At 47.6% G+C, this 25,233-nt stretch overlaps 1 protein-coding gene across 4 annotated transcripts in view; it reads left to right on the top strand.

Annotated features, from left to right (window-relative positions):
* The window catches only part of NEURL1B (neuralized E3 ubiquitin protein ligase 1B), a 134,206-nt gene that overhangs the window by 100,710 nt on the left and 8,263 nt on the right, over window positions 1-25,233 (top strand). For 3 of the 4 annotated variants that reach the window (XM_065848817.2, XM_065848818.2, XM_071814624.1), the window contains exon 2: window positions 23,738-24,298. In XM_065848817.2, the coding sequence (XP_065704889.1) occupies window positions 23,738-24,298 (561 nt within the window). Of the gene's footprint in view, window positions 1-433; window positions 1,151-23,737; window positions 24,299-25,233 lie in introns of those variants that run through there. The other variant, XM_071814625.1, reaches the window with a different exon arrangement.

The raw sequence follows: 25,233 nt of genomic DNA, 5'->3' as shown, positions 1-25,233 counted from the left end.
AACTGTTCCTGGAACAGTCCTTTTGAAAACGATGAAGTTTTTCTGGAAGACCAAATTGTTGGATGAAATCCCATTTATGAATGCTGTCTCTGTTTAGAATGACTAAAGATAATCAATCGGAATTATGTCTTTTATTTGGCCAAAATGCACCTCTTTCTTCACCCTGGCAGGCTGAGCAATGCACTTTCACTCTATTTTAATTAATGGAGGAATCGCTCTCCCCTGTCTCATGGGCTGAAGTAATTTCTTGACAAAAACACAACAAACCAGAACACCCCCAAACTAAAATTTGCCTACCTGTTGTGTTCATTAATTGTAGAAGCCTATGGATGTTGTTCCCCTTTTGTTGTTTTGTTCACCATGAATAGTTCAAGATGAAAAATGCCTTTCCATTCTGATCAAATGTAGAGGAAATGTGAAAGGACCTTAACCATTTGGCTTCTGGAAAAGCTGTGAACAATCAACAATTCAGGTTTTATATAGAAATGGAAATACTCTTCTCAAATAGCGGAAGTCAATTTTAAATCCTGTTGAATGCGGCTCAACTCATTCTCATACCTAAATTTGTTCAAATACGTTGCTTGTTGCATCTTTAAATCCTTGCGCAGCCTCAGCCTTTCTCTCCACATTTCCACCTAATGACACAAGAGCCCACGCTACGGGTGCTGGAGAAATTTGTATCTGGAGCTTGGGAAACGGGTGTTTGCCAAGTATCCGCTGGTTAACACACAATGGCTGAAGGCTTCGTCAAATTAACAGCGAGGTTTCTAACCAGAGCGGTATTGAAATGAGTAGTAGTCTCGGGCTTAATGAAAGGCAGCTTCTATATTTGAACCCGGCTGAGGAGGCATTTGAATGGGGAAGAGCTGAGATGTGTCAGATGTGCTTAACAACGCTCCTGAGGTGGTGGTGGAAATCGCTCTTATCTAGATGACAGCTGAGGGATACGTGACACATTCCTCCAGCGGGATGGTTGCTCCTGGGCTGCCCTGACCCTCCTCACCTCCGGGCTCCTCCGCGGAGCCGCTGCCACTCGGGTGGCATCTCCAGTGGGAGAATCTCCCGCCGCATCTCCGGAGCAGCGTGGGAATTTACGCTTGGATGCCAACATCTTCTTGCTTCCCTCCCCTCACCGCTGCCCATTGTTCGGGTGGGTGGTTAGGCAAGAGTGAGTTCTTTATTGCTGAGACACGCCGGTTCTGTGTCTCCTACAGGTGACAAACTAGGTGTGCAGCATTGCAGCCGGCGGGCGGAACGTGTCCTGACCTGCCGGGCGGGCTGGGGTCACATACCGACACGGGGCTTTGTGGCTGCTCCTGCCACAGAGGAGTCGCTCTTATAACTCGCCAGGCAGCACTAATTTCTCCCCGCTAATTGCTTTCCTTGGCAGACACTTTAAACAGGGCTCAGCAGATGATTGAGTAGCCAGATGGAGGCATGAAGATGCCCGGTGATACTTGAGGGCTGGGAGGCTGGGGGTGGTTAAAATTTCCCTGGCCTGGTGAAGTCTTTACAAGGTGCAGGAAGAAGCGAGGAACACGTAGGAGACCCAGGCAGGCAGCGGGTGGCTGGTTGTGGTGGGGTGAGCATGGACAACTGGTGGGCAGGAGGCACTCGCTGGCCACAGCACAAGCAAAGGGCTTCCCAGTTGGGATCCAGTTGTTGATCCTGGCCCAAATAGGGTCATTGGTATTTAGCAAAGGAGCCAAATTCCCTTCAAAGCATCAGGCCGGGGTCTGGTTGCAGCGCTTCTCCCACAGCCTTCCGCACAACTGCGAGGAATACCAAGTATGAGTGGTATTTGTGCCTGGTAAACACTAGGGAGAATGGGGCTTGTTCTAGAAGAAGTGACTTCAATTTCTTATTTTCGAGAAATTATTTTGTATTCTTAAGAAAAACGCTTTCCATAATTAACCCTTTCTCAGCGGCTCAGAAGCCCAAGTTTAGACGTTTGCCAGGCTGACGGCCCCATCTGCCAGCCTGTTGCAAAATAATGATGGTGGTTATGGTAGAGCAGCAGGAATTTAAAGACTGTGGGTAAAATATGATGTTTCTGTGTATCCTTTTAAAAATACCGATACCTGTTGTCATAATATGCACACTGTGTTTGTAAGAATGAGTAGCAAAGATCAGGTAGAGGGAAACATACCTCTGCTTTTTCCAGGGGCTATCATCTCAGCTTCAAGGAGCATTTTAGTTTAGATTTGTCCTCTGGTCCCTCCTCCCTCTTCAGTTGTTGGTGATCCACCATAGGAGGAGTTCTCAGTACTGTGGGCAGGGAATTAGTTCACTAAATTGTTTGGTTTGGTTCCAGTCTGACTTCGACAAAACTACAAAATAACACTTCAGGTTGTTCTGGTTTGAGTGAAAAAGGTACCTGTTCAGACCAGTGTTTGGTTTGGGTTTGGTTCAACTCTGGGATTACAGGTGTTCATCCTGCCTCAGGAACAGCCCTATTTTGCCTGTTTTCCAACCTCTTTTAGTCTGGGAGTTGAGATTTCTAGAGTCTGTCATTGATTTTACTGCTGACTCCCTGGGGGACCCGTGAACAATTGGCTTTATCGTGTCTTGCTTTGTATGTAAGCGAGGTAGGAAACACTATTTGGCTTGTGCCGATGCATGAAAGTTAATTAATTAACGTGCAGACATGAAGCGTCTCCAGGAAAGACGGAGAAGTGGAAAAAGAATAAATTAATTTGCTGCTTTTTTTGTAGCTTTCTGCTTTTTTACTCTTCAAAAGGAAACCTGTGAGGCTGCTCAGCCTCCTGTGTGATTTAGAGCAGGAACAGGGCGATGGTCTGCTGAGGGCTGTCTTTAACCAGCCTCACGCGGTACAAACCCAAAATGTGCTGCAGCCGACTGGCACCGTTAACTCAGCGCTGCCATTGGTGTCCTGGCTGTTGAGACTGGAGAAACCACTGCACTTGACTCCAGGCTGGCATCGCCTATCGCGATGGTGCTGAGCGGAGCTGTGTGTTGTGCCCTGTGGCCGGTGAGCTGTCAGATACACCCAGCACATCGCCACGGGTGTCATTAAACCAGAGCTTTCCCTTGCTCCCCGCTCTCAGGCTGGGTAGTGCTGTCTTCTGTTTTATTGGTTACGCTCTAGAGGGGAATTGCTTTATCATAGGATATCTGGCAAACAGCACTTTTTCCCTTTTATTTCTTTAGATAATTGCCACGGACCTGTGTGTCACCATCTGACGGTGCTTGAAATCACACCCCAAAGTCTGTGCGTGTAGGCAAAACTCTTAGAGAGCCCTCACCGCAGGCAAAGGAAATTGCAGCTTCCCAGCACATTATAATTTGACAACCTGTGGAGGTGCTTAAGTACATTTAAGGTGTTTAACTTTAGACAGCCAAGTTTGAATGTGCGGGCATTTGTGTTTACCTGACGTGAAGAGGATGAGTCACCTCGAAGCTTATGCTGCGCTTCTCTTCCCATTCTAGTAAGGAACCTCCTTGCTTATCACATTCAATGGTTTTTCAATTAGGAATGCAAATAAGCACCTTAGTCCTCGTTAGCTCCAGCGGATTTATCATTCAGACTCATTGAGTTTTGGAGTTGCACTTTTGGACGGTCAGTGTCCTGCTGCACAGTTTACCTTGAAAGGAAACATTTTCTTTCTCATCAGCATCCCACTGTTTACAGAGCCTATCTGTGCGGGTTGGTAGCTAAAATAAGAGCAAACTTTCCTAAGGTGGAGGGTGGATGTCACCGTGATGGATGTGGTGCATTCGGGAGAGAAGCAGGGAAGCGAATCTGCTGATCCAGGCAGGGGAGAGCGAGGAGGACCCAAGGAGCTGGGGCCTCATGAGCTGCAAGGTGGGATGAGGCCAAGTGCCATCCCCTGAAACGTGTCAGATCCCATCTGTTTCCTTATGGGGAAAGCGTGTGCAATCTCCTCCATCTCTTCACTTTGTATTTCCATCTGTCTTATCTCCTTTGTTTGTCTCCCTTCTCGTGCCCGGAGCGGTTTGGCACCCTGCGCCTGCTCCTTGCCAGGGCAGCCAAACCGCGGGGCTGACTCACGGCGTGCACCTTCCCCGCTCCTCGCGAGCTCCTCGGCCACGCGCTCATTTGGGGCTTCCTGGCATCAAAATGTGGCTTGGCCAGCAAAGCACGCTCCAGACTTCACCCCACGGGCAGATGTGGGCTCATTTACCAACAAGCGCATAAGGAGGTGGGAGCCCCAAGGGCTGTTGGAAGGGACCTGGCTCCATGTCACATCTTTTCTCTCTGTGGCAGCTGGAGGAGATTTTGCTATAGGAGCGTTTTCCTACTTTGTTCTGTCTTCTCATTTAGGTGGCTTCTCCACCTTTGCCTTTGGCGTCACTAACCTGCGGTGTCCTGGAGGGGACATGTCTGTTTGATGGCCCCAGCGCCCTGAGGTCGTGAGGTGCCACCACCTCTCTAAGACCTTGAAGACCTACCCATCCCATCTCTTTGTGTGTTGCAAATACAACAGGACTGCCCAGGGGCCTTAGCTGGGGCAGTTCCTTCCCAACATCCCTTCGATGAGATGTGTGCCCATGGCAGGACATGCTCGGTGGGAAGGAGATGCTGTTTCCTCTGGATCGTTCCATATCTTGGTGGTGGCTGCATTTTTTTCCCTCTATACATTAAAAAGCATGAATCACTGGCAGCGAGACGCCTGCTTTGAAAGCTTTATCTCAGCATACCTGTGCCGGCTTTTCCCTTCAGACCTGGATGCCCTGTTGTCTCAATTACTGAGTGCTGGAACATTAAATTCCTGATGTCTGAACAGTTGAAGCAGGGCTCTGGGGAGGAGTGAGGGAGGGGAAAGTGATTTCTTGCTTGTTAATTTGTTTTCCCCTCTGTGTCCAGGGAGATTTCTTCCTCCGCTTTGTGTAAGCAGGGCTTGCTTTCCACCCGGGAGTGGAGCAGCTCGGAGATCAGACCCCATCCCTCTCCCTGCTCCAGCAAAACCATGTCCTTGTTTCCTTTCTACACCAACAGGACTGGCGTGAAGAAACCAGATCAGAAGATAAGAAATTACTTCTCACTTGCTGCTGGAATTACACAGGAAGATTCTATAAAGAAAGAAACATTTAGCTGCATTTCACAGCTTTTCAGTGCAGCAGGGAAATAACATTGAGGATTTCTTAAGAGCTACTGATGCTTTGAAGGGAGAAAAATGGATGCAGTTGTGTTTGTAGAGTTGCGGGCTAGATGCATATAACAGTGTTCGTTTTCTCAGTTTCCTCGTTTCGCTGTGGATATTTACATAACAATGAGACTTTCATACTTCAGGAGTTCTCCTGTTTCAACCATCCATTTGCCTCTGCCTCCAGTTTCTTGTGATTGCACTCCTGAAGGCGTGATGCCTTATGGCAGTGTGGGGGAAATAAGTGGACCACATAAAAGCAAAGCCCTGTTTTTCGTAGCCTGTGTAGCAACACCAGGGAGACGGTCAGTCAAGAGAAGATTTCCCTGAGCACAAGTTTTCCATCAGGTTTCCAAATGTCAAGGAGAAAGTTGTTTGATTTTTGCCCTTCTCCATAACTCGAATGTTAAATCTGCCAAGCCCTGCCTTGACAAGCCAGAGATAAAAGAATATCCTATTTGGCAGCAGAAATGAAATGATTTCATCCGGGTTTCTCTCTCCTGAGCAGTAACTAGCACTGTGGGACAGCCTGTAATCTGTTTGTATCTCATTGGGGCACCAGCTTCTCTGCTTAACATGTTCTGTAATTTATGGAGTGGAGTTCAAAAGTTATCTCCTCGGTGTGATGCTAAGGTTGAAAGCATAATTCCCAATGAGGGGAAATCGCCGTTCTTGGGGTCTTGAACTTGACATGGTTGGATAGAGCCTTTTTTTTTTGGGTAGCAGAAAACACTTGGTGCTTGAGATCTGTCTGTTTCAGTGTCTCGACGGTGGCCAAAATTGCTGCTAAGAGGCTGCAATGAGTGACAGTTGTTTTTGGAGGAGACACGACCAGGACCTCTGAGCACATTGCTCTCCAGACTGCAGCTGGGTAACACCAAGGCCTTGGTGGAGTACAGGAAATTATAACATTTATCAGCGGAGTTCTTGAAGAACAAGTTTGTTATTGATCAGGTAGGAATGGCATTGGTAGAGCGAGTCCCATCCGTGGTGAAGTTGGGCTGGGTAATCCTGCCACAGAGGTGTTGCTTCTACAAATTCCTCTTCAAAGGGCTGTTCTTGGGCCGTGCTTTCCTTGGGATGCCGTCAAAAACTCTTGATTGCTTTGTCCTGCAAAGCAAAAGGGTTTCTAAGTACAAAACCTGAAATAATTTACTAACTGCCTGCTGTTTCACTTTGAGTGATAAAGAGCATTAGCTGTATGCTGTGTGTTGGCCATTGCGCTGGCTTATAAAACAGAGATAACTTTGATATGATGGTTCACGGGTTCAAACTACACAATGGGAAGAGTGTTTAAGTGGCTCGGCTTTTATCTGAGCACCAGCGTTGGATTTGCTCTGGGGCACGGTGCCCTTTGGGACTCCACAGCTGGCTGGGGACAAGCCTGTGGGGACACGGGGACACGGCGCTGGGACTGTCTGAGAGCCTTGGCAGCAGAGAGAGCTGGAAAATAGAAACTGAACATGGAGACCATGTGTGCAGGAGGGAAAGCTTGACGCCTCCCTGCACTTGCATAGAGGAAGGCTTGCAGATATTTCGGTACGCCAGGCATTTTGGTTGGTCTCGCCTGGAAAGGAGATGTCCTCTGAAGAGTACGAGGCAGATCTTCACACTGGCATCTGATTTGTGAGTCTTAAATAGCAATTACTGGGTGATTTGCCAGCAGCAGAACAGCACTGCTTGTGCTGCCGATGCAATCAAAGGGAGAGGGTGAGAAGGACAGATGCGCCGCATGTCAGAACTTCAAGGAAATCCATCTCAGTTAAAGTCTATAAAAACCGATCTTTGCCGGCAGACCCTATAGCGTATCTTTAAATACCACAGCCTTGAACAGCGGTCGGTACTGAGTCACGCCTGGGGATTGCTGTTGTTAGGGGATATTATGAGGGTTAGGAAAAGGCAGAGCAAGATACAACCACATGCACACAATGCGGTTAAGTATCCAAAGTCAGTCTTTTGAGTCGGGGTGTTGTTTCCAAAGAGGCCTGAGTGGCTCTCAGATGACCTGAGGGTCTCTTCCAACTGAAGTGATCCTGTGATTCTATGACTTATTCTGATTGCAGCCTGTTTGCCCATCAGCAGGGGTAGTTATATGGACCGGCTTGGCAGCCGCCAGCCGATGTAGGAAAACTCATCTCTTGCTTCACCTTCGAAGTTCAGAGCTCTGGCAACAAGTGCTTTTATCTGAGACCTTTCGTATACATGGAATTGTGCAGGTAGAGAGATTTTTCTGAAATAAGAATGCCTTCTTCCAAATTAGCTTTGTCTGCTGCTCGCGTTATCCACTTTGAAAAGACGTGAGCATGCCAAATACCAGTGTCTATGCATAGATACCGGCAATAATGAATCTGCTGACCATTTGCACCCTGCCTTGCTGCAAAATAACTCCCGAGTCCAGACAAAGGATGCAGCTCACCTGCAAGGCTCAGCTGTCCATTCTGTTTGTTTTGCTATTGCATAGTAATGAGGATATTAATTTATTTTAAAGGGTTCCAAGAAATGCCTCTGCAGCCCCACTGTTTATGTAAGAGAGAAAGAGAAATTCGTAATTTATTGAATTTGTCTGTGTTCTGCTGGGATTATTCATTGGAGGAATGTACTACGTGATTTTTTTGTATCCTAGTAACCAACTGTGGTTGCTTTTCCATGAATAATCTTTATGGTTTAACTTAACCAGCCAAGGCAAGACTCAAGTAAATTAAATTTATCAAGGCAAGTAATTACAGGGCACAGATAGCTTTTCGCAGGTGAGAGAGAACTAACTTTTTCTCCCTCATTTAACTACATAGCAATCAGATTGACAGATGCTGTCTGGAGGGTCTGGTTTTACCAAGCAGAACAATGGTGGAAGTTTGAGTTGCTATGAACTAAACTTCAAAACTTGGTTTGTTTCATATTCGTAATTAATGAACTGGTTAAAACAGTCATTTCCTCCCTCAAACTAGAAATGTGATGGTTTTCAGTGCAGAATAACAGGGGTCCCAGGGTGGGGGTCCCCGGCTCTGCTGCCAACTCATCTGATCCCAGGACCCCAAGACTTAGTTGGTAAAATGCTTTGCAAAACCTTTTCTCCATGAAATGCCGGCCCCGCGTGGAACAGATGGGGTTTATCACTTCAAAGAAGCGTTCACATTTTTCTGCTTTAAAATTTATTTTGATTAAAAATTAGCCTCTCGTCGAAATTGAGTTTTGAGGGATCGTGTTTCTTTCGAGATGCCTCTTGCTCTTAGAAATATTTGAAGCTAGTTTGGGAAGCAAAACAAAAATACAGATTTGCTTCCCAGCTCACTGCAAATGTTTGCTGCTTCTCCCACCCTCTTCAAGCATTCGCTGAGCACCTCCAAGCAGAGGGCAGGGGTAAATTCCTCCCGGAGAGGTCAGAACCGCTTCTCATTTTAAAACAAACTATTTTCACACCATCTTTTTGTATGCATTCCTGTTTAGTAGCTGTTTATACACCCGTGCAAAAAAACCTGCGCTCCTGTAAATGCTGAAATCTATGGGCACGCCGGTGGAATCAATCACCAAACCACATCAAGCAGCCCGTAGCTTGTTACTCAGATTTTCCTTTGAGATGAAATTAATGGTACAAACTCATGAGATGGTCCCAGAAGGAGGGAGAAACTTTCCTTATGTGCCTCTGGATCCTGGCCGTATTTTCCCCGTCCCTGAAATCAAATGCTCGCTGGCTCTGGTATCTCGAGCACAGCCCTGCTCGAGCAATCTGTTTCTTCCTTTCCAATGGACTAAAGGTGATGGGCAGAAATGTCAGGTGGGTCACTGCTGAGAACCTTTCTGTGTTTATAATCCCATCTTTTTCCTTTCTCTGCCTATTTTCCTGTGCTGGACCAGGGCATCACTTCGAAGTGGCTGCTGTTTGTCATTCATCACCGCAGACTCATCCCCTCGGGTCTCTGCCCCATCCCGTCAATGCTTTTCCAGAGTTCTCCCTGTCTTTATCGTAATCTTCTTCCCTGGGGCCAACAGCCGTGCTGGGAGCACCAGTCGTGGATTGTCTGTGTGGCAATGGGAGAGCAGCTGAAGGGAGCGATGCTGCCTTGGAGGGGCTGTGGGTTTTGAGACCCAAAATGCTTCTTCTCCATGACCATCTCACAGAGATGTTCAGGCAGGTCCTGGTGGGTGGTAAAGGGTGTAGACACAGATCCCAATACCAGAATCCACGCGGGGAGCAACCCCAGGACTGTGGTGGTGGGGGACGATGGGGGCAGATACCAGCTGAGCTCTGTCCTGGTGGCTCCATGCAGCACAACGGGGCTTGGCCTGATGTGGACACGTAGGTCTGGCAAAGAGGAGGAAGAAATCTCCCCGTCCGAAACACCATTGGGTAGCCCTGCTGCCACAGGACGGAGAGCTGTGGAGAAAATTCCAATTCAGCAGTTACTGCTATGAGAAATTAAGCATCAGCGCAAAGCAGGTGTGCAAGGAACCTCCTCCTTATTAGGTACCACCTCAAACTAATAAGATGCTGTTTTGCAGCACCTTGTGTTCTCCAAGCAAAGGAAGCCGTGCAGTCAGAGAGCTTTTCTGTGCCTTTAGTACATGACCATCTGGCACTGCTTGTGTGCAGGTGACGGCTCCTCGTGGTTTAGCCGTGGCATGAAACGTTTCTGCTATTGATCCTGCTTGACCAGGGTGGCATAAAAAGCTTCAAGGGGCATGGAAGGACAGGCGCTGTCTCACCGAGCTCTGTGTGGGCAGGAAGCCGAGCTGGAAAGCATCCCCAAATTTGCTGCGATCAGATGGGCACCTGCTCTGCCTCGGTGCTGTTGATGGGGAGAAGGTTTGCTGGTCCCATGTCCCAGGCTCTGTCTGAAAAAAGCTGCCATGGTGCTAATGAGGTGACTTTCTCATTGGGAACGAGTGGTTTTGAGCGCATCTCAGCATGCACAGAAGTGTGGAAATGGAGGGGGTGAGGAGGGCTGGATTGGGACAGGAGTTTGGGCATGGTGTCCATCCCAGGGTGATGCTGCGGACCAGCTGCACTGCTTCCCAGCCCCTTCCCCTCCCAGTACCTTTCCTGCAGCTCTTCAAGGAACTACTCAGGTTGGGTATTTCAAAACAAGCGCTTGGTGAACAGTGGCACCTATAGCGCCCCGTGTCCAGTGGATTTGGGGCCATAGGAAAGCCTCTGTGTGGGTCCATTTTGATGATTTCAGGCTTTCCGTATGCTTGGCATCCTTTTTTCAGCATGTTTCCAGCTCCAAAGTCTTTGGGAGATGCTGCACGGGGCACACGCAGCACGGGAGATGCTGGGTGCCATGTATTCCAAAGAAGCGGAGGGACAGCGTGTAGCTGCCGGTGTTTTATTGTGGCCAGAACCACCAGAGGCTCTAAGCTGTCAACATGTAATTGTATATTTTTTTGTCTGGTAATAAAATTTCATTCTACCAAAAAAAAAAAAGGAAAAAAAGAAAGAACCACCCAAAGAGAAACAAGTTTTTTTTCTTTCCACAGTTTTTCTGTGATTTATAGGTATGTTTTTCCAAGTAAATCCAGACAAGGCCAGTGAGTGACTCTGAATTAAAGTTTGATTTGGTTAATTGAAACAAGAGCCATCTGGGTGGAGAAGGGAGGTCTTAGACAGCTGTTTATGTTGTTTCATGTGGGATTTCTAGAATTTCCAATTCCATAATTACTAAGGAGCGTGTTGTTCAACCACACAGTGGGGTTTTATAGGTGTGAATGATCTATGCAGAATACAAAGTTAAAATACACATCTATAAATAACAGCTTGCAGCTCTGCAGTGAACTGGTTTGGATGTATTGTCTATGTATGCTCTGCTGAACGATGGGCCAAGCTCCACCTTAAAAAGGTGTGAAAACTTGATGTAAACCAGTACTTTCAATGGCTTGGAGCTCCCTGGCGTCCATGGGCGAGGTTTCAGTGCCGTTTGCTGCATCATTCACACATTCACCCCATGTCCTGGGAGCGATTCCTTCTGCTGGGTGATGGAGCAAAGGAAGGCTTTGGCTGTTTTCTGGCCAAAAAAAGGCTGGTATTCACCTCTGGCAATGCAAGGAGTTGTCTCCAGGTTCCTTTGGTTCACCTGTCTCTATCATCTCTTGGCTGTGGTCTCACAAAGGGAGAGAAAAAGGAGAAAAATGCTAATGTTGACTTAGGTGTGCTGGGATCAAATCCCACCAGCATTACGAAGATTGATATGGAGGCTTAAAAATAAACTTCTCGTGCTGAAATCCTTTCTGTGTCGAAATAATTGAAGACATTGGAGATTAAGAAAGGGGCTGAGGTCATTGTGTGTCCAGTTAATGGCATGGCTGTGTTTCCTTTGGTTTGGACAGTTTAATGTCTTGAAGTGGCTCTTGTTTCCTCTTATTAATTCCTGTAAATATCACGGAAAAGGATCTCACAGCTCAGCCACATGGCAGCCAAGTGTTGCACAACCACCTGCCTCTCGGGCTGGCTTCATAGCTGAGCAGAAAACTATGCATTTAAAAGAAGAATCAACCAAGGAAAAAAGGATGCATGGTTTTTTAGTGGAATATTTTCCTCTGTTTCTGGACCAGCAAAGAACTCTCCTCTTTTTTTTTTTTTTCTTCCTAAAGATTTTTTTTGCTGTATTTCTGCAGATAGAAAAAGCTATAGCTTGTCTGCACATTGACTAAAACAGCCAATGAAATATGAAATATTATTATAGAGGTTGGAGTGTACATGAGCTGAGTGAAGTCACCAGCCCTTCAGATCACTTGGAAAGAGAGTTTGGCCAGGATTGCATTGATTTAAACTCTCCCTGCTGGGACAGTGTTGGCCTGAGGCACCAGCCCACCCAGCAAAGCCTGGACTTACCTATAACCATTACCTATAACCTATAACCACCCCCTTGTGATGCCCCCAGGAAAAGCAGCCCAGCAGAGTGGAAGAGCTGTTGCTCTTTGCCCCTCGCTTTAATTATAACCAGTTATTCCCATCCCTTTGCCCTGTTTTGGATTCTTTACATATTGTTTCGGAAAAGCTTAGTGGAATCGCAGGCTTTGTATATATAAAATATAGGATGATTGAAGACCTGGCCACTTCTTTATTTAGTTTCATCAGCCATGCGTTCCTCCCGAAGCATTTTCCCCTCTTGCTGCCAGATCACTGTTTAAACTGTGTGTAAATATAAAAGGGACTGTGGACATTTCAAATGCTGCACGGTGCTGGGAGCAGGGCTTGTTGGAAAGAACATCTTCCTAGAGGCCTTTTTTTCCCTTTTTCCTCTGCTTTTGCGGCTCCCTTAAGACAGATCAAAAGCCCTGTATGGGTGCCACAGTGAAGTCTAATGGCTCTCTGGTTATCCATCCCTGTTTGGACTGAAATAGCTCCACCGTTTTTTTCTTTTAAACTGAATTCTTTCCCGTCCTTTGAGTACAGAGAGGTTGTAATTAGGAGGGGAAAAGAGGCATCCTTAGAACCACTATGAAGAGAGAAGATGAAGACAAAAGGGGCTTCTGTAACAAATTTGAGGCAAAGAAAAATAGCGTTTTTTCTTCCTTTTGTCATAAGGTTCTATTGGAAAAAGTTGAAGGCAGAGCTGCATGGCCAGGGTCTCCCTGTCTGTGCCCATAGCATCGCTCCGCGTGCCCTTCTCGCCCTTCGTCTGCAGCTTTTCTTGCTCTGTGGCCCCATCGCTGGACCATTCCTGCGCTTACAGGAAAGTTTTCTGGTGGTTTTACTGAGCGTGGAAAACACGCTCAGCTCATAACGGTTCACAGCTTGAGCGTCACACGCGCCACTTGAGCTGGATGTGGCACAGCTCAGTGGTGGGGTATGGAATGGTGCAGTATGGTATACAGTATGGTATGGTACAGTGTGGTATGGTATGGAACAGTGCAGTACTGTACGGTATACAGTATGGTATGGTACAGTGCAGTATGGTACAGAACAGTGCAGTACTGCATGGTATACAGTATGTTATGGTACAGTGTGGTATGGTATGGAACAGTGCAGTACTGTATGGTATACAGTATGTTATGGTACAGTGTGGTATGGTATGGAACAGTGCAGTACTGTATGGTATACAGTATGGTATGGTACAGCGCAGTATGGTATAGAACAGTGCAGTACTGTATGGTATACAGTATGGTATGGTACAGTGCAGTATGGTACAGAACAGTGCAGTACTGTATGGTATACAGTATGGTATGGTGTGTTATGGTACAGAGCGGTGCAGTACGATATGGTATGGTGCAGTACAGTATGGTATATGGTATGGTATGATGTGGTACAATATGTTATGGTATAGTATGGTGTGGTACGATATGGTATGGTGCAGTACAGTATGGTATACGGTATGATACAGCATGGTGTGATATGGTATTGTGTGGTAGGGTATGGTATGGTACAGTATGGTGCGGTATGGTATGGTACGATATGATATGGTATGGTATGATATGGTATGGTGTAGGCAGTATGGTATATGGTATGGTACGGTATGGTGTGGTATAGTATGGCATGGTATGATGTGGTATGATACGTTATGGTACAGTATGGTGTCATATGGTATGGTATGATATGATATATGATATGATATGGTATGGTGTGGTATGGTATGGTATGGTATGGTATGGTATGGTATGGTATGGTATGGTATGGTATGGTATGGTATAGGACAGTGCAGTATCTGGTATGGTACAGTATGGTGTGGTATGGTATGATGTGGTACGATGTGTTATGGTACAGTATCGTATATGGTATGGTATGATATGGTATGGTACAATGCAGTACAGTACGGTATATGGTATGGTGTGGTATGGTATGATATGGTATAATACGTTATGGTACAGTATGGTGTGGTATGATGTGCTATGGTGCAGTATGGTGCACACGCGGACCCTCGGCAGGCTCTGACAGCCCATCTTACGTACTGGCCTTTCTCCAAACATACTTTTTGGAGGTAGGAATGGTATAAATTGTATAACGTCCAAATTCAGCAGGATGAAGACAATGTAAACACTGGCTTTTAGGGTGTTTCCAGAGAACAGTGCGTCAAAAGCCAGGCTAATTTACCGCTATTACTTTTCAAATCTCTTTTTCTCCCCGTTTCACAAGCTGCCCCGCTGGTGCAGCACGGTGCCACTGACTGTCCATAGGGGATGGGTGGGTTTCCTGCCACAGGGAGACAACAACATTCTTTCCCTCTTTTCGTTCCTGTCTGTGCTGGAAGCGCCACGCTGACGCGTTGATGGGAAGGATGTGCCAAGCTCCAGCACTCTTTCGATAAGGCCTGTATTGAAACCATGGGATGGAATAGAATTGCTGCTCTGAGGATATTAAAAGGGAATGCATTTCATTCTCCAATTTCATTAAAAGCCATTAACATTGGAATGACATGGTCACTATTTATAAATCCCCAGTGCAGATGACTTGGTACAGCTGGTTAGAAGGAAAGAGATTCAATGGAAAGAGGGAGTTTATTTGCATTAATGGTTGTTACGTGCTGCTCCGGCAGCAAGGGGAGCGGGCGAGGGCATGGACCGTTTCAATGTCACCCATCACACCGCTTGCGTGTTCTTGTAACTCCTCAACAAATCACAGCCGCGATTGGAAAAGTAAAACACCCGTTCAGAATGATGCTTTTTAAACATAAAGCACCGCTCTGAAGAACAGTTCTGAGCTGTTTATACTGTCCATAAGGGAAGAGTTGTCTTGGAGGTGAAGAATTAATGACAATCCGTATTTGAGCAATGCTGTAGAGTGCTGAACCGCTGAAGACAACGTCCTTCTCTAATGGCTCTAGGAGCAGTCATTAGAGAAAAAGCCACCCTGACACGTGTGCTGTGGGACCGTCCTTGAGTCAGGCTGTGGAAAAAGGGAATGCGCAAGGAAAATGATGCTTGACATGACGGGATAGCCATGGTTGAAATGGCATCCTTGAATGTTTTCTAAGCTGGGTTTATCTTGCAGTGAGCACAACGCGCTTGATTTGACAAAACTGATGCATCAGAAAAAGGTAATGGGTTTCCGACCTGCCCCAAGTAACAACCATTGGGGGAAAATAAAGAGTTTAGCACTGTAAATCCATAGAAATAGGACCCTGTTCTATATTAATTTAGTAATTCAAAGCAGAACCCAACCGCCTCAGAGAATATGAGGGTTTTCATGCACATCTCTGCTCCTTTCCTCCCATTTTTGGGTCTCCAGATGAGTTCATTCCTCCAGACCAGTCTGTCCAGCCTGAAGTGTTTCATCTTTGAGTGCTCTCCGCTTAATGGTACACTTTATTTATTGTCTGCTTCTGCAAAACAATGAAAATAATAAGTCACAAAAATGTGTCTTTTAATTACTGACTGACAAACTGAGCATTTAGATTTGGAGAATATTTAATCTTCCAGCCTAGCAGCCCTCAGAAACCTTTTCTGAAGCTGCTTAAACAGACTTCAGCTGCTTGCTTCTCATTGCTTTTGATGGCCTCCCAAAACTGTGGACTCTCAGATCAGGACTAGAAGATACAGTGAGCTGAGCAGCCCTCTGCTCTCCCCCCTTTAAACTTAACTTTCTAAAGAAGGTAACACTTTTGCAAAAAATGTAATACATTGAATAAAAGGCACAGGTTTGCTCTTCTGGTGTATGAAATCCTGCGTGGTGTATATGCAGCGTATAAGTGAGAACACCGTGCAGAAATTCCCAATAGATGTAAGAGCAGCTGACAGTTTTTGACGAGCTGTTTTTTATCTTTACCCAATAGCCACAAGTTTTGCCTGCGATATTTTGTGAGTTTGAAATCTCTGGCATCTTTCAAAGCTCTTTGGCTCGTGAGTGTGGCCTTGTGGCCGACACGAGCCCGCAGACCCGGGTGTGGAGGCCGTATCACGGATTAAATAAGCTCGGCCATTTCCAGGGCTCCTCATCCACCGTGCAGCTGCTCTCATCACTCGCACCGAAAGACTTAAGCGGGGATTATGGCGTGAACCCTGCCTTTTCTCCACCCCTCTCCTGCTCGCGCTCACTCTGTCTCTCATTAACCAAGTCTAAGAATTTGTTACTAGAGTTGCAGACTCATTGACCCAGATTTGCTAATAATACGGGGGAGAGGAGATTTTTTTCCCATGCTTAGTCGCTGGCTTCTATGTATTCTTAGTGCTATTTATATGCAGGAGAACTAAAAACCTGTGATAAAGATGGGGCCAACTTTGCAGCAAAATACGTGTGTGAGCACCGTGAGAGGCACAACAGGAGAGAGATGGGGGGAGAGGGAGATGGGGGCGAGCGCAGGTGGATTTACCTACACCTGCAGACCCAGCAGCGGATTTTTGGTAGCAGAACCCGCTTCCACAGCCTGATCCGCAAGACCATTTTGGTTTAGGCCAAACCAAAACGTCACCTCGCTCTTAAAATGCCTCACCCTCAAAGCCATGCACTGCCTTTCTTTGCATCAAGTTTGAGTTCATTTACTAGCAAAGCATCATTTCTTGGCTGTCTCACCATGTACAGAAATAAAAAACCCTTTGCATTAAATAATATTTTTCTTGTTTTTCCAGATTAGGAAATGCTATTCTGCCTTTTTTTTTTAAATGTTTCTCATTTGCACATGATGAAAGGAGTTATTTCATTAAACCAAATGAAAATGTATGGCCAAACGAAGAGTAAGACATCTTCAGCCTAGAAAAAAGCAAGGCAGCAATACTGATGCCCGAAAACTTCTAGAAGTACAAGACACAAGGAAACTGCTCAGTGTGGGGTTGTGGTAGGTACACACAAAGATAAAGAGACATGAAGACCTATGGACAGAAACAGAAAAGCACCAGAATAGGTCACGGTTATCCCGCAGTTTCCAGGTGGAAGGAGGAGAGTTTTCCTGCCTGATCTGGGAGGGACCGGCTCTCCTCAGTCTTTGGGGCTCTGCGATCAGTTCTGGGTCGTGGAAGATTTGCTTTTGGCACTTTCCATCCTCGGAGCGGACCTTCTGTCGTGGGTTATTTTCTGCTTCGAGCCAGCTGGTGGATCTTGGAGGCAGACGCTGGTGTTCCAGCTGCGCTCGCCATCTTTTAGCTCCGATGCTGGCGTCACGATGTGACGTTTGGTGAAGAGCTCAGGCCTGGTGTTGGCTCTCCTCTTCTTTTAGAGGATGTGGTTGAGCTTTGCGTTCATACGAGCTTCCCGCTGCAAGGAAAGGGCTTAATTTGGAAGGAGCAGGGATACAGGAGCTCGTTTGCTGAGGACATGGCAGAAGACAAGGGATGGAGCAGCCTGGAAAATACTGCAGGGTCCTGCTGGAATTGCCGGTGTTTGCTGGTTTGAGAAAAAGGGTCAGGACAAAAGCATTTTGCCTAATGGTGTTGGGAAATACCTCTCTGCTTTCATGGAGGATCACCTAGAAGACCAGAATAAATGGGTCATTAGCCCAGAAAAAAATATATTTTAGCGTTGTATTTTTTAAATCCACCTTAACATGTTTGGTTTCAAGCATTATCCACACAAGCAAGAGGGTTTTCTTGCTTGAAAATCCTCGTGGCAGCAGGCATAGCTCGATTTTGTGATTTAAAGTCAAGCCCCATTCTCTGTCAGAGATTTTTCTGGACTGTTTTGCAATGAACAATGTTGTATGTCCGTTAGATGTTTGCACTGAGAGTTACCCCAGTGCCACAAATCACTCTCTTCTTTTAATGAATAAACAACTTCTGTCTTTTCTCCTCCCCTTCTTCCCAAATTAGTCTCTAAAAAATGTCACATTTCCTGCAATTCACTGCAGGCTCTTCAGTCTCTCCTTGGCACCTCGATGTCTGTATCACTCTATTGCAAATGGGGGTTTTGCACACCCTGGAAATTTGTGTCAGGCTTGAGAACTGGACAGGGAGACCTTTACATAAGAACGGGGCTCTGGACTGGTTATGCAAACTGGGGGATATTTATTGATTGTCAAGTCGAGTTTTCCAGTGGTTGAGCCAGGAGGATGCTCAGAAATGAGGCCAATTTTTTGTAGCAGCCTTACGCTGGATTTGGTATCTTGACTGTATAAACTGACACCGGTGAGCACGGAATAGGCGACACCAGTGCTTCCCACAGAGCTCCCCGACACATTTTTTGTATTAAAAAAAGAAATCTGGGCAGCGCACTAAATTTATATGTGAACAGATTTGTATCTCTCGTTCTCAGAAGATAAGATCTTGCCGGAACAGAATCCTGTTTGGGGTTACTGTTAAGGTTCGTTATCTGCAGTAACAGCATCGCCTGCTCCTTCCAGCCCCGGCCAAGCTCCAGCATCGTCTGGGCAGCCAAGATGCGGCGGGACGAGCACGGCGAGGGCTGTACTGTTGCTGGACCACATCGTGATTGACTTTTGGTCTGCAAGAGCTGTTTTGACAAGCTCGTATTCATGCAGTAAACTTGGCTGCGTTGTCCCCACCTGTTGGGATTTTTCCTGTTTCAAGGCATAAGCCACCTGCCCCCTCTGTCCAGGTACTTTGTTTAATGTTCAACAGGGTTGTTGCAGCAGCAGCGCCCTATCTACTGTAATAGGAAAAAGTTCTAATGTTACTGATAAAGTGGCCATAGAGATAAGACACGGCTGTGTTTGCTGGATTCGCTTTGGCCTTTGCAGAAAGCATTAATAGATAGATTTCAGGCTGAAGAGCCTTTCAGCCTTTTGTCTGAACAACACGGGGACAACTGAACAACGGGGACATGCTGAACAACATCCAGCTCCAGCTGCGTGTCCATGAGCTGTATCTCCGGGGAGCTGTGGTCCCGGTGATTCCTGCTCCCTTGGCATCCTCGCTTTATCCCGTGTGCATCCCTGTTCGGCTGCCCTGTCATTTGCTTGCCTGGTGATCCCGTGCATCTTTTGTCATGGGTTTACTTGGAGGGCGTCCTCAGGAAAGGGCTGTGGGAGCCAAGGGGTGGCTTTTGCTGCAGCGGTTGTGGAGTTAATACAGCCCGTGGGTTTGCCGGGGTGCATCAAGTGCCCTCCTGCCAGGCTGCCCTCGTCCCAGCTCTCTGCTCTAGCGTTGGTCTCCTTGAATATTATGCTCCTCTTTGTCATTTTAGGGCTTTCTGTGGTATTATTCCTGCCTGGCTTGTCTGGGCAAGCAAAGACAGGATCAATCTGGCTTGCAGTCTACTCCCCAGCTGAGCAGCCTCCTCGGTCCCGTGCCCTGGGGAGCAGCAGCCTTGGAAAGGGCTCTTGTTCTGAATTCTGTCTGCTGCTCTCAGTGGGATTACAGTGCCACAGCAAACCCGACACTGCGAACAAATGGGTGAAAAAAATGTTTATTTTTAGAACTGGAACCATGATGAATATGTGGAATTTGTCCAGGGTCTGCCTGCTGTAGCTTTTTGAAATGCAAATTGCATGTTTGTTAAAATACCTCTCCAAAGGTCAGCGTAACCTAAGGAATAAATGTGCTGGCCTTTTGGAAAGCAGGTGGGGTTTCAGATGTGCGATAGCGACTCGCAGTTGGGAGCAAGGGTCCCCAGAACCCAAATCTGTCCAGTGCTGCCTGTGTGACACCGTAGGGATGTGGATGGAAATGCTGCCGTGCCAAAAGAGGTTCCTTTGCAGGTTTCAGTGAGAAGCCCTTCACCATTCTTCATCCTTCCATTCTGCTTTTTCTTCCATTTTCCTGGCTTACCTCGTATTCGCTGGAGCCCCACTCCTGTGTTTTGGGGACTCACGCTCGATGTGCTTGCAGTTGGTGAGAGTAGGGGTGAAAAACTGGAAACTCCGGAATAAAAGGCAGCAAAATGCTGTATGGGACCTCAAGAGATCACACAGTGGTTCGTGTGCCATTTGATGATGTAGCCAGCCCACTGACGTGCTTACAGTGCCCAGGGATTTACATATTTGAGGACTTTGCAATCTTTAATCCTTTTAGCTCCCTGCAAGGTGGAAGAATACTATTGCTCGGTGTTAGACGGGGAAGCGAGGCATAAAGAGAAGAAATTACTTGTTGAAAGCACTGTAGGAACCTCATAGCTGAAAAAAGTAGTTGGCATAGGCGTTATCTGCCTGTCACTGCATCAGGGGAGGGTGGCGTTTCTGCCAAGAGCTTGGCTGTCATTGTCCCCCTGACCGGCTTCAGGGTGGGAAAGCACAGAGGGGAGGGTTTGGAGGAACAGCAGAGGGACAGAAATGCGAGCCAAACTATGGAAGCCGAGCCGCAAATTAGGGCAATCCAAAGGCATAAACATCCTGTTGAGCTTGCCTGGTCCCCATCAGTACATGATGAGGAAAACACATGCCTGAGCTGAGCATGTTTAGGGGAGAGCTCTGCCTGCCCTGCCTTGGGTTATGTCAGCCGTTATTCCTGGTGGCAGCCGGCAGGTGTTCATGCGAGGGGGGAACGGCGTTATAAATAAGTTATTCATTCATTTCCTTCTGGGGACTTTCCTATTGTTCAGCCACAATACGCTTTCCTGTTTTTTAAAAAACAAAACAAAACAAGCACCAAACCCTGGCCACAAGTTCCTCTCTGGCAGGGTGGACCCAAAGCTGCGTTTGAAGTGGGTGCCCGTGTCATTGCTCTTCCGTCCGTCGCGCTGCTGTCACCTTCCCGCCCGCCGCGGTCCTCTGTGCTTTCTGAAAGCAGCGTGAGCAGTCCCTGCTGGGGCTTGTACCCAAGAGCATCATCTCCTGCCGTGCTCGGTCTCTACGGGGCCTTTTCTCCGGCAGGACGATGTGGGAGGAAGGCTGGTGCTGCACAGGGGGTGGAAAGCAGGGGGGTTTTGTGCTGGTGGAGAGGGGACAGGGACAAGGACAAAAGCTCTCTTCCCTCCTTCCTCCTCCCGGCCAACACGGGGACATTGAGGCTGGAGCACTCGCTTTCACAGGGGAGTTATTTTTAACCATCTTAGAAAAAAGGTGCAGCTCAATGGATTAGAAAATGATGGCTTCTCTACATGGGGAGTCTGTAGCCCAGCAAGGTGAGGGGCGATGTGAATGAGCAGGACGGAGCCCACCGGGTCCCGCAGGAGCCCCATCCACAGCTTTGCTCAGCCCACGTCCCAGCTGACCGGCACAAAGGCTCCGTGAGCCCCGGGGAAAAACGGGGAGCTGGTGTGGGAAACCGCGGCCGGGAGAGGACCCCCCCTCAGTGCTCGAGGATCCCCCTCAGTGCTCGAGGATCCCCCCTCAGTGCTCGAGGATCCCCCTCAGTGCTCGAGGATGCCCCCTCAGTGCTCGGTGCCCAGTGCTGCTGGGGGGCTTGTGCCACCGTGCCTGTCTCTGCTAAGGAAACCCCAACCCGTATTTCCTCTGCAGCATCGTTTTCAGGAAGGTTTGCAGGCAGACACATGGAGCAGCACCCACATGAGCAGGGGATGGGTCTGTGCTGAGAGCAGCCATCTTCTGCATTTCAGCTCCTTGAGAGGCAAGAGATGAGATTTCTCCTGGGAATACCTAATACCCATACCTGTTGCAAGCATGGCTGGGGCTGACCCACAGACCCAGGGACCCCCCTCCTGCCCTGGGAGAGCCCTCGGGGAAGCTGCAGTACTGAGATGGGCAGGGTGGATTTAGCACCCGAGGGGACTTAACACCCGGGGGGGACTTCTCTCTGTCTCCCCCAGGACTCTGCCTTATGGAAACAGCAAACCCCGCACTGGTGTAAGTGCAAGGATGTATTTATTTACATTAGCACACAATAGGATTAACCATTACCCTGTGCTACGCAGGGGTTGTCACGTGCAGTGCAAGCGAAGAGACACAAAAGACCTTTTATTCAGCCACCGCGTTGGCCTGTCACAATCTAGGACTGACCTTTTTCCTTAATGCAAACAGGACCCTTTTTGCCTTTGTAGATCTGTGCCTCCTGTTGCAGATGCCTGATTTCAAGGGCTAATCCTGTGTTCGGATCTTGACTGCGAGCCCTTTCCTCTTGCATTGGCAAAGGCAGCGGTTGCTTAGAGCCTCTGTTAGTCCAGAGAGCGAATGGAAGTCCCAACCCCTCGCTGCCCTACCTGGTGGGGTTTTGCTTGCAAAAAAGGCTGTCGCAACTGCAGCCCTCCTGACAGCTTTCCCAGCTGAGCTCCCCGTGTCTTCTTGGTGTTTCCAAGACAGGAAAGCATCACAAAATCCTTCCCTTGTCACAAAGCAAAGGCAGGGGTTACACACAGGGAGGAAGCAGCTTGAAGGAAGGGCCGGGCAGGAGGCTGCTAAAGCTTCAAACATGGCAAAATGTTTCAAAATAAATGCGTGCATGTGATGCAGTTTTATATTTAACAGGATGCTTTTGAGATCCTAGCACATCTTCCATATTTGATTTAAAAATCTACTAAGCCAGGTGCAAAGAGGGGGCAAGGTGGGGTGGGTGGGAAATGGGGAGACTAGACGCCTGTGACGCCATCATGATGATGGTGGTGGTGATGGTGGTCACGGGGGTCCTGGTCCCTCAGCAGGACCCCATGTTCAGGGATATGCAAAAGAGATTGTTTCCACCTCGGGGAATTTGCAGCTAAGGCTTAAGATTAAAAGTTGGGCTTTTTTCATTTCTGCTCCACGCTTGTGTGAACTTCACTTTAGGCCTCAAATCTGCTGTTCTTGAGATGGGTCTTGAAATTGCTGTTGACTTTAAATGCTGCAAGATCTCACCCATAAATTCTCCTTCTCCCATCTGTAAAATGGGCATGGCAGGATTTCTGTGCCATCTGTGGTGCTGCAAAGCTGAAAACAATAATAATTTATAAAGTGCTTTGAGCTCAAATGGAAGATTCTGTGTAAAAGCAAGGCTTTGCAGGATGAGATGTTCCTGAATGTTCCAGTTTAGTCTGGTAGCTGAACCAGGGGCTGGGTTGCAAGCTTTGGAAGAACAGTCCGGTGATGCAGAGGTAGTGCTCCAGCTGCTAAATATCTTGGTTTATTTGTGTTGCTCAGAAGCTCCTGTTCATCATTAGAAAATTAAGGAACAGAGAAGCCAGCAGCAGCATGTCCCCAGATTCTATGATTCTACCTCTGATCTTAACAACCAGGATCCTCAGAGATGATGTGACTCCGCTGGTGATTTAACATTGTAAATAGGAAGTTTGGAGCCACAATCACAAGTATTAGGACTTTCCGAGTGCAATAGGATGCATCTGATGGGAACAAAAGGATGTTTGTTTCCATCCAGCTTTGCGGGGTGTAGAGGGGAAGCTACTTAACCTTTGCCCCAAGAGCCCTATTTGCCTTATATTTCTATAAAGCTGAGGACTAAATTAGCCCAACAAAGAGCAGATTATGGCAAAGCATGGCACTTCTTTAAGATTAAACAACGTGGTTCCCAGCAAGTAGCAAGTGATAGGACCAAGTAGCAAGTGATAGGACAAGAGGAAATGGCCTCAAGTTGCACCAGAGGAGGTTCAGATTGGATATCAGGAAAAAATTCTTCCCAAAAAGGGCTGTTGGGCATTGAACAGGCTGCCCAGGGCAGTGCTGGAGTCACCATCCCTGGAGAGGTTTAAAAGGTGTTTAGACGAGGTTCTTAGGGACATGGTTTAGTGCCAGAGTGAGGTTATGGTTGGACTCGATGATCCTGAGGGTCTCTTCCGGCTGAAATGATTCTATGATTCTAAGTAATGCCAAGCAGGTGTGCCAAGCCAGTTGTGGTTTCCTGGGCTGAGCTGACGCACGGCTCAGGTCCAGCACTTCTGACGGAGCCGCTGGTTTCTCCTTTTGCAGACACAAGCCACCAGCCCCGCTCCATCTCCAGCCGCCCCTACTACAGTTTGCCCAACAGCAGCCATGAGAGACGCTCGGTCCTCGCCATCACGGAGCCGCCGCGTTTCCACTCCCAAGCCAAAGGCAAGAACGTGCGTCTGGACGCTCACTCCCGCAAGGCCACGCGGAGGAACAGCTTCTGCAACGGGGTCACCTTCACCAACCGGCCCATCCACCTCTACGAGAAGGTCAGGCTGAAGCTGGTGGCCGTGCACCACGGCTGGAGCGGAGCCCTGCGCTTCGGCTTCACCATTCACGACCCGTCGCAGATGAGCTCTGATGACATACCAAAGTACGCCTGTCCGGACCTGGTGACCCGACCCGGATACTGGGCCAAAGCTTTGCCAGAGAGGTTTGCTGTCAGAGACAATATCTTGGCCTTCTGGGTTGACCGTCATGGGAGAGTCTTCTACAGTATTAATGATGAGGAGCCAATATTGTTTCACTGTGGTATTAAAGTTTCTGGTCCTCTCTGGGCACTCATAGACGTCTATGGAATTACCCATGAAGTGCAAATACTAGGTAAGTGTGTGTTTTGGCCCCTGGCTTGCTCTTCTGGTTGCTCTTTCTACAAAGGCGTGATCGTGGAGAAAAGATGCATAATCTGTGTGGTTGATCATTTCTATGGGACACTTAAGAATACTAATTCACTGTTGGTTTTGTGCTTGAAATTAACTGCTTTTCTTTCACCAGCAGCGGGGATCCAGAAAGCAACATATTTCAGAGACGTCAGTGATGAGAAGTCCTAAGGCTGTGCATTATTGCAGCCGTGTGAAGGGCCAGAATGAAATCTTTACATGTAACTTTACCCAGCTTTTTCCTCAGCTAGATGTGCTGCTATGGCCTGGAAAAACATGGTGCTGCTTTACAGCAGCGTCCCAAGGACTGAAGAGACAACGGCGGCCAGCTTTGGCTTCCCCTCTTCTTTCCAACCTACCAGTTACTGCCAGTCCACTGCAAAACTAGGACCCATTCCCCAAGTATCTCCTTCCCAAGGCCCTTCTGAACTCTTGGCCCTGGTCCCCACCTAGTCTGGCAGTTTAACAAGCTGTGTTTGCAGATGTAACCCGATTTACCCTTCCCGTGCACACGGGCATCACTGTATGTCTGCGAAGCACCGGCTGCAGCGCAGGATGCAGCTCAACAGCTGAAGATTGATGAGAAAATGTAGCGCAAGCTCCCGTGTGCTTTGGGATGCTTGGCATCGCGTGCCACATCTCCCCTCATCCGTAAGCACATCGCTGCGTTCTGGTGCTGCCTGGCTGATTTACAAGCATCATCCTCCGGGAGAGCTGCAAGAGGGGATGAATGTGTTCCCATTAGCAAACCAAGCCGATTGCCATGGAATGACTTTCCTTTTGTGATTTACGGCATTGAAATTTCAAATGAGTTCAATGTTAGATGGAGTGTTTTGAGCTGGTCTACACCGCAGGGAATCCTTTCAAAATACAAGAGCG

This window comes from Patagioenas fasciata, chromosome 14 (genome assembly GCF_037038585.1).
Source record: "Patagioenas fasciata isolate bPatFas1 chromosome 14, bPatFas1.hap1, whole genome shotgun sequence".
NCBI lineage: Eukaryota > Metazoa > Chordata > Aves > Columbiformes > Columbidae > Patagioenas > Patagioenas fasciata.
Note: the sequence above shows the minus strand (reverse complement) of the source record. Positions and strands in the feature narration are given on the sequence as shown.